At 63.4% G+C, this 16,763-nt stretch overlaps 2 protein-coding genes across 5 annotated transcripts; both read right to left on the reverse strand.

The window, feature by feature from the left end:
- On the reverse strand, positions 1–10,967 carry MAMDC4 (MAM domain containing 4; the record flags this gene model as incomplete). The annotated part of the gene is made up of 27 exons (XM_083808076.1): positions 1–315; positions 927–1,102; positions 1,465–1,579; positions 1,665–1,792; positions 2,073–2,207; positions 2,642–2,788; positions 2,936–3,026; positions 3,167–3,288; positions 3,450–3,587; positions 3,855–4,071; positions 4,184–4,314; positions 4,473–4,607; positions 4,875–4,991; positions 5,349–5,454; positions 5,534–5,664; positions 5,838–5,969; positions 6,199–6,312; positions 6,464–6,613; positions 7,130–7,214; positions 7,914–8,072; positions 8,363–8,457; positions 9,019–9,162; positions 9,413–9,544; positions 9,802–9,886; positions 10,011–10,234; positions 10,397–10,522; positions 10,685–10,967. The coding sequence occupies 27 exons, from the start codon at positions 10,965–10,967 to the stop codon at positions 268–270; spliced, it is 3,666 nt and encodes a 1,221-aa protein (XP_083664202.1). The 3' UTR covers positions 1–267.
- Positions 10,968–14,945: 3,978 nt separating this feature from the next.
- Positions 14,946–16,680, reverse strand: PHPT1 (phosphohistidine phosphatase 1). Of its 4 annotated transcripts, none has more exons than XR_014574485.1 (4): positions 16,478–16,680; positions 16,156–16,280; positions 15,508–15,780; positions 14,946–15,397 (listed from the first exon to the last, which is right to left on the reverse strand). XR_014574485.1 is itself a non-coding variant. In XM_083807628.1 (4 exons), exons 1-3 carry the CDS (start codon positions 16,635–16,637, stop codon positions 15,305–15,307), a joined length of 378 nt encoding a protein of 125 aa, XP_083663754.1. In that variant the 5' UTR covers positions 16,638–16,678; the 3' UTR covers positions 14,946–15,140; positions 15,296–15,304. The 4 variants fall into 4 exon arrangements, 3 of the variants coding, with proteins under 3 accessions (XP_083663754.1, XP_083663756.1, XP_083663755.1); XM_083807628.1 differs by lacking the exon at positions 15,508–15,780 and having other exon boundaries at positions 14,946–15,140; positions 15,296–15,397; positions 16,478–16,678; XM_083807630.1 differs by lacking the exon at positions 15,508–15,780 and having other exon boundaries at positions 14,946–15,140; positions 15,296–15,397; positions 16,564–16,674.
- Positions 16,681–16,763: the final 83 nt, after the last annotated feature.

Raw genomic sequence — 16,763 nt, forward strand, 5'->3', positions numbered from 1 at the left:
TCGGTGTGGTACAGAAAGCTCATGTTACAAAAGACAGCAGTGCTTTTCCCGAGCGCAGCATTGGAGGTAGTGGAGGAAGCATCCGAGCTGTGCCCCTGGGGCTGGTGCCCGCTGCAGCTCCGCAGTGCAGGATGTTGGACAGCGAGGGCGCCTGGGGCTGGGCGAGGCTGCGAGCTGGACGGAGCGGGGGGTTTTGCTGGAAGGATGCTCTGCCCCACGTGTGCCTCGCAGGCACGAGGAGGCAAAGAGTGTTGTTGGCTTATTAATTCAATCTTCATCCCCCTCTTTTTGCACTGGCGATATAATGACCTTGTCCTGTAAAGAAGGCTGTGTGAGCTGGTTCCATTAAGTGTAGGCTGTGTAATAGGAAATCCAAGGACCTCCAGGTTGTGGAGGGGATAACCCATATGCCAGCACACGTGAACCCCAGCAGACAAAACTGCCCAGCGAGTCTGGGTGGGCTCCTTGTCCTTTGAGATCAGCCCTGGCATGGCTGCAAGAGGTCAGTGGCTCTGCTGGGGACAGCATGGCAGCAAACTCATTGAAAGAAACTGAACGTAGTTTAAGCTGCCCCTCTAGGTTTGAAGTTCCTGGCTAGAAGAGGTTGAGCAATGTTTGCATGACCTGCTCCCCAGCAGGGCCCTGGGGAGGAGGATTGCAGCCTCAGCTGTTTCTGTAGCAGATGCCTGATCACAGCAGCAAAATATCTAGGTCAGTCCTACAGCTCTAGGGTCACTCATTTGCCAGTGACCAGATAAGAAGCAGAGCCCTTTGCACCTCTCTGATGTGTTAGCAGATTGCAGGCTCACTAGGTGCCTGCTAGAATTTGCTGAGCTTTTTAAGAAAGGCTGTTTTTGCTGTTGGGGGCAGCTGGGCAAATGGGATAGTCCTGCACCCTCATCCTGAGGGCCAGGGCTGCTCCTTACATCTCGAAAAGTGATGTTGTCGAAGCCCTGGGGAGTGCTGCTCTCTGCTGCCATCCTGCTCCCCTGCCCTCGCCTCTTCAGCCAGTACCAGCTGCCGGCCACTGCCAGTGCCAGGATGAGGATGACCAGCAGAAGGCTGAGCACCACTTCTGCCACAAAGCCACGGGAAGACTCCTCTGCAAGGGAAAGGAGATGCTGCCAGTCTCAACCACCGCTGGGAAGAGCCGGCTCGAGCTGCAGCCAAAACGCCAGCACCCTGGGTGGCACAGGATTCACCTTCCCCCATTACACCGTGCCAAAGGCAGCCTGCATCCAGCCTCTGCAGCTGGCAGGACGTGTGGCCAGAGGGAGCCCTCCCTGCCGCACAAAACTGCCTCATAGCAGCACCCTGCCCAGCTGCCATGGGGAGGGTCAAATCCCCTTCTCTGAGGCTGGAAGCAGCCGTGCGCGAGCTGCTTGTGCCCCACGTGCTCTGGGGGCTTGCGGAGGCCACAATCCCAAAGAACACAAGATACTGTTTTTTGGGGCTGCCCCACACCTTTCCCCTGTGTCTCCGGGTTGGAATCACAGCCTCCAGTGGTACTGTACTCAATGTCATCTAGCGCCACGGTCCCCTCCATTGGCCACATCCGCGTGGTGATCTCAAAGATAATCTGCAAGAGAAGACAGGTCGGTGGGGGTGATGCGCAGGGAGAGCACCCAGCAACCTGGGACGGCACCCGGCGCAGCCCCGCTCACCTGGAACTCACTGGGGCTCTGCACGGGCACTGTGCTGCTCCGCCAGCCTCGGCTTGGGTGTCCTGCCACGCTCCAGGCTGTGCGCAGCCCTGATGCACTCCGCAGCCTCACCCGCAGCTCCCCGTCAGCTGCAACGTGTGGGGGGGGGGGGGGTGGGGGGGGGTGCACCCCCATATCAACGACGGCTCAAAGCTCACAAGAGCAGCCAGGCCCTTCTATCTGTGCCACCCTCTGCTGCGAGGGCAGCACCCAGCAAGACACACACACACACCCAGGGTAGGGAGGGGGTTTGCAGCCCCCTGACTGAGCCCCCAACGCCCCCGCCCCCCCCCCCCCCCCCCACCGTGGGCTGAAGCCACCCTCCGCAGGGACAGCACCTGCTGCTCAGCCCGCTGGGGCAGCACTTACAGAGGTGCTCCGGGATGTCCATGTGGTACCAGAAGCGCAGGCAGGAATCGGCAGTGGCGGGCAGGTGCTGGCTCTCCAGCTGGGCAGTGGTGCCCCCAGCACCCAGCACGCGGGTGTCAAAGTGCACGTAGTGACCTGGAGGGGCAGGGACAGAGCGCAGGGTGTCCCCTGTCCTGCGGCCCTTCCAGCGCCTCCTGCTCCCCATGCTCCTGAGACATGCCCTGAGACCCGACCCCCCCCCAGTCCTGCTTCTTGCTGCCTTTGGGACCAAGCCATGCGGATGCCATGGAGCCAGCCATCCCCCCCTCCATGTACAGGGCTGGGGCCCACCGTGGAGCTGTGCTGTCACCTGGGTGGGCATCTGCCCCTCATGGGGTCTGTTCTGCCTGGTCTCGTACCAGTCCAAGCCTGGGGCAAGGACAGAGCTGACAAGGGCAAAGACTTTAGGGCTGGGATGAAGTGGAGGGGACATTCATGGGTGACCTCCTCCATCCCCAGCTCCTCCTGACCCTCCCAGCCATGCCAGGGCACCCTAGGGTGGGGTGGCGGGGGTGAGGGGTGTCTCCTACCATCTTTTGTGCCCAGAGTGTGATCCTGCTCGGGGCCGGGGTATTTGGCCAGGGGGACCCCACTTTTCCAGCCCCAGGCGAAGCCGTGCAGGCGCTCATCCGCGGGGCTGCTCCAGCCACACATGTCCAGCTCGAAGTCACAGGATACTGTAGGAAATGCGGGCTAAGACGCATGCACCACTAGATGGGTGGTGGTGGATGGGATGGGCTGTCCCTATCCCCACAGCCACATGTCCCCATGGGGTGCCTCAGACCCCAGCCTGGCCATGCTGCTGCCATGGCACGGGCTCCCACCTGGCTCAGGGCAGGCTCCATCCGACACATGGAGGTCATCCAGCGCGATGTACCCATGGTCACCCCCGGCTCCTACCACTTCAAATATTGCCTGTGGGGAGTGGGGACACGAAGGTTGGCAGCTGCCATGGTGCAGGCAGTGAGCTGGAGCAGTGTACCCGTCATCACCCCAGCGCCTGCTTCCTCCTGCAGCTTCAACCCTGCTGGGAGGTGCCCTGGGCCCTGCCTCACCTTCCAGTCCCCATCTGCCTGGACAGTGGCGTGGCTGCGGTGCCAGGTGTCCCCTTCCATTGTGCTCATGCTGAACAGCTTCCTCAGCACCCCGCTCTCCTCCACAAGGATGCTGAGAGAACCTGTCCAGGGACCCGGCCGCAATGCTGGATGCATGCTGTGCCGCGGTGTGGTGCATAGCAAGCACTTGGCCCCTTGGTGCCTACCCACCGGGAGCTGCCCCACAGGACCCAAGCATCCTGTGCTGACCTGCGGTACATGGCAAGGGGGACATGGGGCTCACCTGGGTCTCCGGTGCTCAGCTGGTACCAGAAGGCCAGGCACTGGGCGGGTGCAGAGGGCTGGTATGGTGCAGAGGTGAGGGTGGCCTTATGCCCCATGGGCAGGGAGCCCTTGCTGGTGCTCACCACCATGTAATGCCCTGCAGAGAGAGAAGCCCCCATGCTGTGACACCTCCCCCCCCGCCTTGCTCGGCCCTTCTGAGGGTCACTGGGGAGCCCTGGGGTTGGGAAAATGGGTTTGAGGAGCCCTGGGCTTGGGGAGTGCTGTACCCAGTGCTTCTGTTATGCTGAAGCAGCAGCACTCTCAGGGTGCAGGGGATGGCGGGGGGGCTAAGGCCTGTGGCCATGCAGGCAGCAGAGGTGAGCAGGGCAGCTCCCCAGACCCCATGAAACCGTGGCCCCGTTACCTGCAGCAGTGCCGGTGGTGTGGTCGGCTGGGGGGCCAGCGATGGTGCCGGTGCTGTTGCTCTGCCGCAGCCATGTCGGCTGTTTGCTGCCCGTCAGCCCACAGGCGTCTGCCTCAAAGGAGCAGGAGAGCTCGGCCCCACAGGTGCCCTCCGTCACCAACAGGTCATCCAGCGCCACATCACCCACAAAGCCGTCCCGCAGGGCCTCAAAGGCCAGCTGCCGCCAGGGGCAAGACAGCAGCTTCAGAGGGGCCCGGCTGCGCCCCACAGCACAGGGACCCCAGCACAGCACAGCCCCGCGCCGCCAGGCACCCGCGGACCTCACTCACCCGGTAGCGCTGCTGTCCCGTGGCAGGGAGTGTGGCCAGCCCCCGGTGCCAGAGGCTGCCCTGGGTCCCCCGCTGGGTCCACAGCACCGTCTCCTCTGCTCCCTCCAGCTGCAGCTTGAGGTTCAGGGTGCCTGGGCAGAGGGGAGCATTGAGGAGTCGGCCCCAGTGCCCAGGCTCGCTGCAGCACTGCACAGCCCCAGGTGCCCTGTCCTGCACCCCACCGGGACCCTGCACTCCTCAGCAATACCCAGGCTGGAGCATCCTGGTGAGGATGCGAAGGGCCACGTACCGATCTGCGGGCCGGCCAGGCGGTACCAGAAGGTGAGACAGCGTGGGGTGGTGGCAGGCTCCTGGCCATAGGTGATGAGCTGCGCACGCTGACCACGGCTCCATGGTGCCGAGGGGTTCGCGGCCAGAAAATAGCCTGAGCATCAGGAACAGCCAGGGTGGATGGGGCACAGGCATGGGCGCTCTATGCTGCACCCACCTGTCCTGCCCTCACTGCCAGGGCCTCATCATGCCCCCAGCCCTGGGTCTGGGTGCCCCTGGGCTGCCGTGGCTGAGCCCGTCCCACATGCAGTGGGGCTCCCAGTGCTGCTCAGGGTGCGCAGGGCACGTCCCACCCTGGGGACAGGGGGCTGCAGGGTCCCCCCAGCTGGCCGGGCCCCCATGAGAAGAGCTGGCCCCTTACCCGAGCCAGTGGTGTGGTCAGAGCCCTGCCCCTGCCCCGTGCTGTGGACCCACTGGAAGTCGCTGGCCTGATCCTGGTACCAGCCGCACAGGCCTGTCTCGAAGTTGCAGGACAGCTCTGGCCAGAGAGAGGTGACCATAGGGAGGGTGGTGCGGATAAAGAACCCCGAAAGCAAACAGGTTCCCCAAATGTCCCTTTCCCCTGCCCAGCACAGCTGCTCCCCGCCCCCCCCTCCCTGCCCCACTCCCCAGGTTTGCCCCATGCTCCTGGGGGTGGCAAATGCCAGGGGGCAGGATGTGTGCTCTGGGCCAAGGGCTCGCGCGGCTGCGGCCCTGTCCCTGGGGTGGGGACAGGTGAGGATCACCTGGCAGCCCCCAGGCAGCAGCACCCACCTCCCAGCGGCTTGGTGGCTCTGAGCAGGGTCCCCTCCTGCCCACCACGCCCAGAGGAAGGCACCCGCATGCTCTGACATACCCTTGGCCCCTGGGGGCAGCACATCGGGGTCACACTGCACGAATGTCACGTTGTCGATGGCGGCGTCTGCTGGGTCCTGCAGGTCCACCAGCCCCAGCAGCTCGACCTGGGGGTGGTTGCGGTGAGCCCCGGGCTGCTGGTGGCACCAGCACTGCCCGGCCTGCCACTGGCCAGGCTGGTTGTACCTGGAAGGGCCGGGCCCTCTCTCCCAGCAGGACGCGGGCACGTCCCCAGGCCATGCTGCCGTTCCCCCGCACGTGCCAGGCCAGGTGGGTCATGCCTGTGGTGTGGTCCACGACGCTGACAGCGAGGAAGCCTGGGCATGAGAAATGGTGCTGGGGGCACAGGTGACCCACGTGGCCACCACCCACCCAGCCTGCAGCTGCAGGGAACGGGGACGCCCCCAGCTCCAGGCAGCGCGATGGGGGACAGCAGGGCTGGGAAGGACAGCAGTGTCTGGCAGTTGACCCCAGGCAAGGCAGGGGCTACCTTGGGGGCCGCTCTGGATGCGGTAGCTCATCTCCATGCTGCAGGCCGGGCCAGAGGGGCCCAGCAGAGGCGTGCGTGCCCTTGCGGGAGCCACCATTTGTCCTTCTCCTTCCTGGAGGGCCAGGAAAGCCCCTGGACAAGGAAACAGTCTGAGGGGTTGGGGCAGAGCCACAGGAGAGCACCCCCTGCCAAAGCACCCTGCTTCTGGCACCCTGCCTGGGCACCACCCCAACCCCCTCCCACAGCGGCTTCCATCTGTCTGAACAGGAGCAGGGGCAGGGGCAGGGGGCTCTGCACCCTGGGAGCCCCCATGGTGCTGGGGACCAACGAGCATCATTTCAAGCAGTGGAAATGGCCTCACCTGCTCCCACGAGGGCAATGGCTCTGGGCTCCGTGGCCCTCTGTACGGCCCAGCGCAGCCGACCCACGCTGACATCATGCCAACCCCCGTCCCCTTCCTCGAAGGTGGTGGCTCCTGCAAAACCAAGCGATCGGCGCTGTGGTACCATGGAGCTTCCTGGGCTGCCCCAGACCGAGCTGGGGGTGCCCCGGGTCCCCTTGCCCCAGCCCCGCAGTGACTCTGGGCATGGGGAGCTGGGTGCCCAGCTCCCGCCCACAAGACTCACCACAGAGTTTCTCATCAGAGCCATCAGTGCACGTCTTGGCAAAGTCACAGGCCAGCTCGCTGCTGATGCAGCTCTCATCATCGCAGGTGAACTCCCTGGCCGTGCAGGTGCCGGCACGGTCCTGGCCTGGCAGCGCCGTCGGAGACGGATCTGATGGTGAAAGCCCCAGGCTGGAGTGCAGCACTGGCGGGGTGTGAGGCCAGACCTGGGTCCAGGCATTGTCCCAGCATTGCCGCTTCCAGCTGTAGCCCCACCAGGTGTCCCCTGCCAGCACAGCCCGGCCATGGCAGCAGAGCCCTGTGCAGGCACAACTCTACTGGTCTGTCCCCCCAGACGGTCACCGCTGGCCCCAAGCACCTCCCTAGTTCTCCATGTCCCCCAGCCCTGCACTGGTGCTGCCTCCAAACAAAGGGGACCTGGTAGTTGTCAGTGGTATCTGTGTGTGTGATATGGCTGGGTAAGGAGGATTTGGGGCAGGGGTGTCACAGGTGCAGGACCATGACACCAGGCACTCCAGGCTGTGGTACCCAGGGCAAGTGCTTGCTACGTTGTGCCCAGGATGGCCACCGTGATAAGTAGAAGACAGGCAGACCCTGAGGCAAGTCCTCTAGTGATGGTGACATGGCCAGAAGGCACCTGGGAGCCACAGCCCGCATCCAAGCTCACCCGGATGTAGACTACAGCCTGGAGACAGGAACAGGTCGTCGATGGCCACGGTCCCTCCACTTCTGGCCACCCCCTTGATCAGCACCTGCAGGGAAGCACCATGCCGGCAGGTCAGCACAGGGTCTTGCACAGCACAGAGGGGCTGTGTGACACTGCTGGGAATGGGGGGACGCTGGGGAGCCGTGGGATGGGGGACACCCAGCCCCTCTGATCAGCTAGCACTCGCACCCCCAGGGAGGGGATCCACGGGAGCAAGGGTGTTGCTGTGTCTGGAAGGGGTGCATGGGGTGGGATGGCGGGGCGTGGGCAATGGTGCTGCCCTTGTACATGCCCCATGGCCTGCGGCTGCCCAGGGGTGCCATCAGAGTGCCCTCCACAGGCAACTGGGAGAGGGTTGGGTCGTATGGGTGGCCATGGGGGACAGCAGATGGGCTGGGGGAAGATGTTGGGTGACATGGGGTATGTGAAGAATCAGGATGGTCCCTGGGTTTGGGGGGCATTTGGAAGTGGGGGATACAGGGGACATGAGGGTGGTATTTGCCACCACCAGGAGGCCCAGCTCTGGCCTCTGGTTCCCAGTCCATATACTACCCCTGGTCCCATGGGTGCATACTGAGGGCCCACAGATCAGCCAACCTGCTTGGGGGCGGCCCCTTGCCCTGTAGCAAGGCTGGTGGAGGCTGCCCTGGGGTCGGGTTTTCAGGGCTGAGGCAGTGTCACAGCAAGGTCCCTGGGCACAGTGAGGCTCTGGGCACCCAGCTCACCCAGTACAGCCCCAGCCCACCTTGAAGCTCTCTGTCACATTGAAGTCCACTCTCTCCCGGACCCAGCAGCTGCCCGTGTCCCCTGTCCTCTCTCTCACCAGTTGCTCAGTGGTGTTGGTCATGTAGGAGATGCTGAGGCTGCTGGTGGCCGAGCCATGGAGGTGGCAGTACAGCACGAGCTGGAGCCGGGGAGTGGTGGTGAGCAAGCCCGGGGAGCTGAGAAGGAGCACAGAGCCCCCACGCCCCATGGGATGCTCACAGAGGTGGGGCTGGAGAAGCTCAGTGCTCCCAGCGGGTGCTGGGGATGCCACCAACCACCCCCAAACCTGCTGTTCTCCCCAGGCGAAGGGCCAAGGCAGACCTGGCCCCATGTGGTGCTCCCTGCAAACGGGGAACCCACCCCTCACCGCTGCCATGCCCATGGGGCTGCTGTCCCCTGCCCTGCACTCATGCACCCACGGTGACTCACGTAGCAGGAGCTGTTGGAGGGGATGATGGAAATGCTCAGGCTGGCCGTGCTGCTGGACCCTGCAGCTGAGGCACTGCTGATATGGAGGAAATAGCCTGTGGGAGACACTGAGATGGAGCCAAGTGGTTCCAGGCATGCAGGTACAAACGCAGAAGGAGCAGGTGTGGCAGCAGGGGCTGGGGAGGCTGGGACCAACAGGCAGCACGTACAGTGCCCTGCACAACCATTCCCAGCTTGTGCCCCGCGCCGCCCCGGCCCTGCCATCACACTTTTCAATTTGGTTCCCCTGGTGTTCACCAAGGAGCTGTTTTCCTGCCAAGGCACAAAGCAAAAGAAAACCAGAGGGCCCAGGAGAAGACAGCCGGTGCTGCCAGGAGCAGCAAGGGTGGCTGCTTATCAGTGCTGACTTGCTGCAAGGTTTCCAGCCATGCTTGCAAAACCTCTCCCAGGGGAGCCATCAGGTGTTCACTGTTTACAGAGGCTGTTTTCCCAGTGCAGCCTCAAGCTGAGCCTAGGCATGCTGTTATCGCAGGGGCCAGAGGGCACTTCCATGCTGGGGCCAGTGATGCCAAGGCTGGCAGGTGGCTGGATTCCCCAGTGTGCCATCCCAAGGGCTGTGATGGGGCTCACAGGAGATCCCACTACCCAGCACGTACCCGCTGCGCTGTTTGTGCTGTGGTCCCGGGTGGGGATGCCGTATGTGGCACTCAAGTTCATGCTTGTGTTCCTCTCCCACGTCGGCTGCCCAGCCTCCAGCCAGTCGCAGAAATCAGTCTCAAAGCAGCACTTCCTGAAGTTCTCTGTGGGGGGAGTGAGAGCAGTGACACAGGGACGGGGGCCCAGCGCTGCCCAGGCGGGGAGGCCCCATGATGGGCTGTGTTGATGTTTCCCCATGACAAAGCCTGCTGGGTGATTTTGCCCCTGCAGCTGTAAAGCTCCAGGGTGGTGCTGGAACAACCCATGCCAGCCCTGTGCCATCCCATGGCCCCACAGGGTCAGACCCTCTGCCCATCCATGCCCCCCCCACACCCTGGGGCTGGAGATGCTCACGGCAATGCTGCGCAGTCTCGTCTGAGCCGTCCCCGCAGTCGTCGGTGCCATCGCAGAAGCGGTTCGGTGCCAGGCAGGAGCCCTGGCTGCATCTCTCCTCCACCCCGCAGGCCTGCTGCCCAGGTGCTGGGGCTGTGGGACATGGTGTCAGCACCTCGCTGGCCCCCACAGGGAGCTCAAAACCCCACTGTGCTGTGCTCCCCACTCTGTCTTTCCCTGGGTTGCTCTCTCCATTCAAGGCATGGCTTCCCTCTGCCCACTGTGTGCCCTGTCTGGGGCAGGTGACCCCTGAGACACCCTGGGCACTGGGAGAGCTCGCACAGAGCACAAAGACCGAACCGCCACCCTGGGGTGCCATCCTGCAGCATCCCAGCAGCCACAAGACTCACTCTGCAAGCCACAGTTCCTGAAGACGATGTCATCGAGTGCCAGCACTGCCCCACGCGCGGGTGGCTGCTTCAGGGCGAAGGTGAGCTGCAACAAGAGGCGAGGGCTGGGTGAACTGCTCATCTGCCCAAGCCACCGGTGCAGCCTCTGCTCCCGGTGCAGCCCATGGAGGCCAGGCAGACCCCAGCACCCTCCAGCCCTAACTCTTCACCTGGAACTGCCCCGTGATCCGGCCCGTGTACGCCACCAGCTGGTGCCAGCCCTCGGCTCCATGCTGGGGGCTCTGCCACAGCTCCACCACCTTGTCCCTGAGTGCCATGGCCAGGCGCAGCGTCGGCCACGCTGTCTGGTTGAGCCCTGCAGGGAGTCCCAAGATGCGGCCCTTGGCAGTGGGCACCCCGGGGTGGCCGCGGGGTGGCTCAGATCCTGACAGCTCTGGGGACCAAAGCAGGGTCCTGCCAGCTCTGCTTGCGGGGCATGGAAGAGGCGAGTGGGATGGCAGGGACCCATCTCGAGGTGCCAGTGGCTCTGTCCATCACTGCCCCCATGGCCGCTTCCCTGCCCTGGTACCAGCTGTGGGCACCCAGCTGCACTCACCGCTTCCAGAGAGGTGGTACGAGGCCCGGATCTCGCACGTGGCAGCCACATCCCGCATCACGGGTGACCTGAGCCAGGCGGTAGCTGTGGCCTTTGCCGGTGGGGACACTGTCACCATGAACCACCCTGGGGAGGCCAGAGCAGAGCGAGAGGCTCCAGAGCTGCAGCCAGCATCACTCCTGTGGGCAATGCCCTTGCACCTGCCAGAACAGGAGCCCTGGCAACTTCAGGGCACCCTCAGCCCGGAGGCGCGGTGCTGTGGGTGCCCACAGAGCAGATCCCACTTACCCCTGTCTGTGCCCACGGTGTGGTCAGAGTGGAGCCCCGTGCCCCATTTGTCCAGGCTGGCCCGGCCCCGCACCCATCTGTAAGCTGTGGTGCTCACGTCCTGCCAGCCACAGTCACCTTCCTCGAAATCACAGGTGAAGGGGGTGCCCAGCGCAGCTGAGACCCCCAGGTACCCTGGGGACAGGGGGGCAGAGGTCAGGGCAGGGATGGCTCCACCCCAGGGAGCTGCCGTGCCCCCAGCTCCATCGCCTGTTCGCCAGGCACCCACCGCACTGGTTCTCATCGGAGCAGTCACTGCAATAGCACACGAAGTTGCAGAGGTGCTCGGCCGTGCTGCTGCAGCTGTTGACAACAGCGGCCCTGCTGGAGAGGGTGGTCCCAGCTGCGAGAGAGAGGAAGGGGCTGAAAAGCCTCATGGAGGAGCCAGGCACGGGGCCACAGCAGGGGACATCTGTGCAGGATCCTCAGTTTGGGACCCTGCTGGTTGGGAGCACTGGGCTCCTGGCAGCATTGTTCCATGAGTGGGACCCTCCACTGCCTGGGTGGGCTGGCAGCTAGGGCAGGGGTTTCACCAGGGCCTGGAGAAAACCAAAATCCCCCAAAGTCTGGGGTCCTGCCCCATCCCTGCCCACTCACACCCACCCTCACGGTGGTTTGCATCTCCCACCACCACCACCGCCTGTCCGGGCCATGGCACTGGCCCTGCCGCGCTGCCACTGAAATGCGAGCACTTCCTCATCATGCTGAGGAAAGCTATCATAAACCCAGCCTGACGCTGACTTGTCCCTAGCAGCTCCAGCATGTGCTTGCCCCAGGGATTCCCCGTTTGACCCCCATGACCCAGACAGAGGGGTCCCCTGGGTCCCCCTTTTCAGCTGGGAAAGCTGCAGCAGTGTTTGGGGGGGGGGGGGGGGGCAGTGAGCCCAACTCCCATGGGGCAGGGATGGACGGGACCAGCAGTGCTGTGGCCCCTTCTCGTCCCAAAGTGTGACCCAAGGCATGGCCCCCATGCGGGAAAACAACTCACCCAGCAGCAGCAGGGTTGCAAGGAGCGCGAGCCCAGACATCTCAGCCTCTGGGATGCGACGAGGGCAGAAGGGAGGCAGGCAAGGCAGGGGCCGGGGGAGGCCACGCTGTGAGCCCCAGGCTGGAATCTGTTCCTCAGGACCTGCTGCACTCTGGACTTCAGCCCCGCCGTTATCTGTGCCGCCGCACAGCGCAATTGCATCAGGTGTAGTAAAACAAGGGGCTTGACTCTTTCTGAGTGTGAGTGAGGACACACGGAGGCGAGAAACCCTGTGCCCTCCCACGGAGCAGCCACCTCAGTCAGGGCACCCTGCGTGCCGCTCCCTCAGGCTGTGGGCAGGATCCCTGCTGAGCCCCGGAAGGCACCGAGCTGAGCGGGAGCTGCCCACGGGCCCCGGGCAAAGGAGGCATCAGGCTGTGGGGCTGCCCTAGGCAGAGCGTCTCCCGCAGGGCCGAGCCCTCCCCTCCACTCAGCACTGGGGAGAGATGTGCACGTGCTCCAGCTGGGGCCACGGAGATGACGAAGGCACTGCAGCATCCTTCGCAGGAGGAGAGGCTGCAAGAGGTGTAGCTGCTCGGCCTGGAGAAGGCTCAGTGTGGGTGGGAACGGAGACAAGGCAGCCAGGCTCTTCTTCCCAGAGCAGGGTGCCCAAGGAAGGGACAGGACTATGAGAGCAAACTCCAATACATGAAATGCCACCCGAGCTTAAGAAAAAACCTGTTTATGGTGAGGGTCATCAAAACGAGAACAGGCTGCCCGGGCAGGTTACACAGTCTCCATCTGCAGGAATGCTCAAAACCCCTCTGGATACAGCAGCCCCCTGCAGCTGACCCTGCCTGAGCAGGGGTTGCTCTAGGCTATCTCTGGAGGTGCCTCCAACCTCAGCAATTCAGGGGCTCGAAGGGAAGCTGTGCTCCTCCATCCTACTGATGCAAGACGCTCATGCCCCCCTCCCAGGTTTTGACGTCTAACAGCCATTCACGTGCAGGGAATTGGACCCTGTGCACGTGACCGCTGGGTGGTATCACCCAGGCCCTGCAGGGAGCAGAGCTCTTCACGCAGAATCACAAAGAATAGCTGAGGCTGGAGGCACCTCTGGGTCCCTCTGGTCCAACCCTCGCTCCAGCAGGGCCACCCAGAGCAGTGTGCCCAGCACCACGTCCATGCAGCTTTGGAGACTCCACAACCTCTCTGGGCAGCCTGTGCAAGCGCCCCACCATCCACATGGCAGAGAAGGGCTGCCTGGTACTCAGAGGGAGCCTCCTGTGCTCCAGTTTGTGCCCTTTGCCTCTTGTCCTGGCACTGGGCACCACTGATGAGAGCCTGCCTCTGTCTTCATGGCATCCTCCCTCCAGGTATCTATAGACATTGATGAGATCCCTCTGAGCCTCCTTTTCTCCAGGCTGAGCTGTACCAGACTCTCCCCATAGGAGAGGTAGTCCAGTTCCCTGATTGTCTTGGGATGATCTTCTGTCTTGAGCGGGCCCAGTGCAACCTAGTGCATGCCCTGGGAACCTGGGCTTGGCTCCTGGTGTTCTCCCTTCCTACCCCCCTCCCCACCCCCCAACTTGTAAGATGGCAGGTTTGGACACCATCCTCCCCAGGAGACAGCTCCAGCCCTGAGCCACCAGCCAGGCAGTGGGCTCTGCGACAAAGCTGGGAGCACCCCCAGCCCAGCCCACGATGGGGGAGAGCCCACGAAGCTCTCCCCCATCCATCATTGCACACTTTTTCCAATTGCACATGAGAAGTTCGAAGCAGGACATGGGGCACAAGGGCTGAACGTCAGCTCTCACTAACACTGCACATCTCCTCTATGGGACTCTCCTGACCAGGAAGGAATCAACACCCGAGCTGCTTTTCCAGGGCACTGCGCCACTGTGCTCCAGATCTGAATGTCGATGTCTTCCTTGCTTATAAGATGTGAGCAGGGCTCTGTTCCTCCTCTCTGATCAGGTTTGATCCTTTCCTTGTGAGGGGGGCCAAACCCTGACTTAGAGGGACGCTTTATCAGGGAGTGTAGTGATAGGACAAGTTTAATGTCATTAAACTAAAAAGGATAGTTTTATATTTAGATATAAGGAAGAAATTTTTTACTCTGAGGGTGGTGAGGCACAGGAACAGGCTGCACAGAGAAGCTGTGGGTGCCCCCTCCCTGGTGGTGTTCAAGGCCAGGCTGGATGGGGCTGGGGGCAGCCTGAGCTGACAGGAGGGGTCCCAGCCCATGGCAGGGGTTGGGCCTGGATGGGCTTTAGAGTCCCTTCCAACCCAAACCCTTCTGTGCTTCTGATTTCTGTCCACGCCGCACACATCCCCTGAAAGCACAAACTGGGGAAGGCAGGGAGCCACACAGACAGCAGTCAGGATGCAGCTGGGAGCATACTTGCTGAAGACCAATACTAAAAGCTCAGTTGCAGCCTGGCCTTCACCACCAACTTCAGCCCAGCAGAGGGACTACACGCACACAGCAGCACAGCTGAATGAAACAGGGGCTGGGGGCAGGCCAAAGGCTTGCCTGGGAAGGTAAGGTTTCTCCAGCCCTGCCTTTGTACAAGACAGCCATAGGGCATCCCACCCCCTGAGCTCTCCCACCACCAAAGCCTCCAGCAGCTTTTCCCAGCCTTTCGCCACCCCCATCCTCCTCACCGTGGAAGTACAAGCAGAGTCCCCCTGGAAGAGCAAGCTGGGAAACGTCGAGGAGCAGGAGCCAGCACTGGCTGCCCTTGAACTCAAGGAGGATGCTCTACCTCCAGGTGTCCTGCCTGGGTGGGAACAGGACATGTTCTTCCAAACCACGCTCCCTGGCAGCCACACCCTCAGTGTCCCAGAAGCTAGGGCCAGAACACGAACATAGATGTGTTCCGTGGGCCACTGCTATCGCAGTGCTCCTTCTGCCTAGGGAGTCTGCGTGCCTGCTCTGCCCTCCCCTTACTCAGGCATGGAGACCTATTGCCTTCTCCAGGAGGTTCCCTCACAGCTCTCCTCCTGGCCCGTGTTGCTCAGTATCCTCAGGGCTGGAGGACAGGCACTATTTTCACAGCCCACCCCCCATGTCTCAGCTGCTCCCAAGGCTAATCCTGACATGCACCCTGCTGCCTCCTAGATGCTGCTTCCAAGTCTCTGCAGAAATGGAAACGCAGGGGCTCACTCCCATTGTGAAGAACGGCAGGCCCAGTTACTCCCCAGACATGCAGGAACAAGCTGAGCCATGAACACACAGATGAGCAGGGCCAGTGGCGCTCCCCAACATGTTTAATCCTCATACACACATGGGGCAAACCCGTGCCGGGGGGAGGCCAGGGCTGAGTGCCCACCAGCTTCAGCCAGGTAAGGACTTCAACCGCAGGGCTTTGCGGCTCCGTGGCAGGGAGATGGGAAGAGTCCATGGCACATGGGAAGTCCAGTGACAGTGGAGATGGGCAAGTTCCCCTGGAGGATGGAAGCTCGTCAGTACAGTGAATTTAATGCCAAGGAAAACACAGTGGAGCCCAGAGTGCTGCTGAGCACAGGGCCCCTGCTGCGATTTCCTGAGTGCTGGAGGTGGCCCCACCAGCTCCAGGCTGATGCCAGTGCTGCTGCCCCACCAGATCACGTCAATAGCCTTCGTCTGCCCAAGTGATCTCGTAGTCGGGATACTTTGCTTTCAGCTTCTCTGTAGTCACCGAATGATTTGCTCGCCCAAAGCCCTGGAAGAGGAAAGAGAATCCAAAAGTAAAGCAGGCATGGTTATCACTGTGAGAGCTTATCAAGCAGCTGAGACACCTCAAAGCAACTGGATGCTCTGGGAGAAACCTACAGCCATGGAAGATGCCACTGATCCCCTGTCTGTGAAAGGCTCGTTGGCTCCGGTCAGTATGTGACACCGGCTGAAACCGCGCGCAGCTCAGCCTGGTGCTGGCTGATAGGCAGCACGGCGCCCGCCCAGGCGCTGGGCCACCTCACCACTCCAGAGCTATCCTGGGTGATAGGCGCTGGCGGAACCGGAGCTGCTATCACTGACACCATTCTCAGGGTACACAGGTGCGTGGCCTCCACCCTGAGCCCCTCGGGGACCCGGCCAGAGCTTCAGCTGCAGCAGGGAAGGGAAGAGGAAACGGATCTGGGGAGGCAACTGAGCGCTGTCTGGCCAAGGTGGGCCTGGCGCGGAGCCGCAGGGCAGAAGACGTGGCTCCTGCAGGCACCCCCAGCTCAGCACGCACTCAGCCGCGGTCTCCGCGCCTCGGCTCGGCGCTCCCGCTTTCAGACGCTGCCTCGTTTCATGCGGCAGGACCAGCGCGGCCATTTGTGCAGCCTCAGCGGCAGCCATTAGAAAGGAGGAGCCACATCCACAGAAAACTCCTCGACCCCGGCGTGCCCGCGTCAGGGACGCGCCGGCCGGGCTCAGAGCCGGGCGCCTCCGGGCTCGGCACCCACGGAGCCCCCCGCCGCCGGGCAGGGCACTCACCACCGAGTATCCGTAGACGTGGATCTTCTTCTCCTCGTGCTGGTGGGAGATGCGGCCGCCCCCCAGGCACTCGCAGTCCAAGCCCTGCCGCTCCAGCTCCGCCGCCGCCTTGTCGTATATGTCGGCTGCGGGGAGAGCCGGCCGCGGGGTCAGGCGGCCGCGGGGCCGGGGCGGGGGCCGGGGCAGCGCCCGTTACCGGCACCGCGGGGCTCCGGGCGGGGCGGGGGGGAGCTGCTGCGGCCCGCCTGCGGGGACCCCGGCCCGGCCGCCACCCTCCCCGGCCCGGCCCCCCCCCGCCGCCGCCGCCGCCGCCGCCCCTCACCGTGGTACTCGGCCCAGCCGTGGCCCCGCACCACCTCCTTCCCGGCGGCGCCGGCGCGGCGGGGCCGCACTCGCAGCAGCACGTACTTGAAGACGCCGCCGCCGTCGATCTCCACGTCCGCCACGCGCCCCAGCGCCGCCGCCTCCGCCTCCGCCGCCATCGCTCCCGGCCCCGCCGCCGGCCCCGCCCCCCCCGCCCCGCCCGTTCCGCCCGCTGCGGCCGGGGCTCCGCGGGAGCCGCCTCGCGGGGCGGGGCCTCCTCGGGCGGGGCGGCCCCTGCCCCGGCC

This window comes from Anser anser (genome assembly GCF_964211835.1).
Source record: "Anser anser genome assembly, chromosome: 21".
Taxonomy (NCBI): domain Eukaryota; kingdom Metazoa; phylum Chordata; class Aves; order Anseriformes; family Anatidae; genus Anser; species Anser anser.

Bases quoted from the DNA above. Each gene is read 5' to 3' on its own strand.
- PHPT1 (XM_083807628.1), bottom strand. From the start codon at position 16,637: ATGGCGGCGGAGGCGGAGGCGGCGGCGCTGGGGCGCGTGGCGGACGTG. The intron at 16,281-16,477 runs GTGAGGGGCGGC...CTCTCCCCGCAG, and splicing joins CGGCTGGGCCGAGTACCACG to CCGACATATACGACAAGGCG. The intron at 15,398-16,155 runs GTGAGTGCCCTG...TTCCTCTTCCAG, and splicing joins ACGTCTACGGATACTCGGTG to GGCTTTGGGCGAGCAAATCA.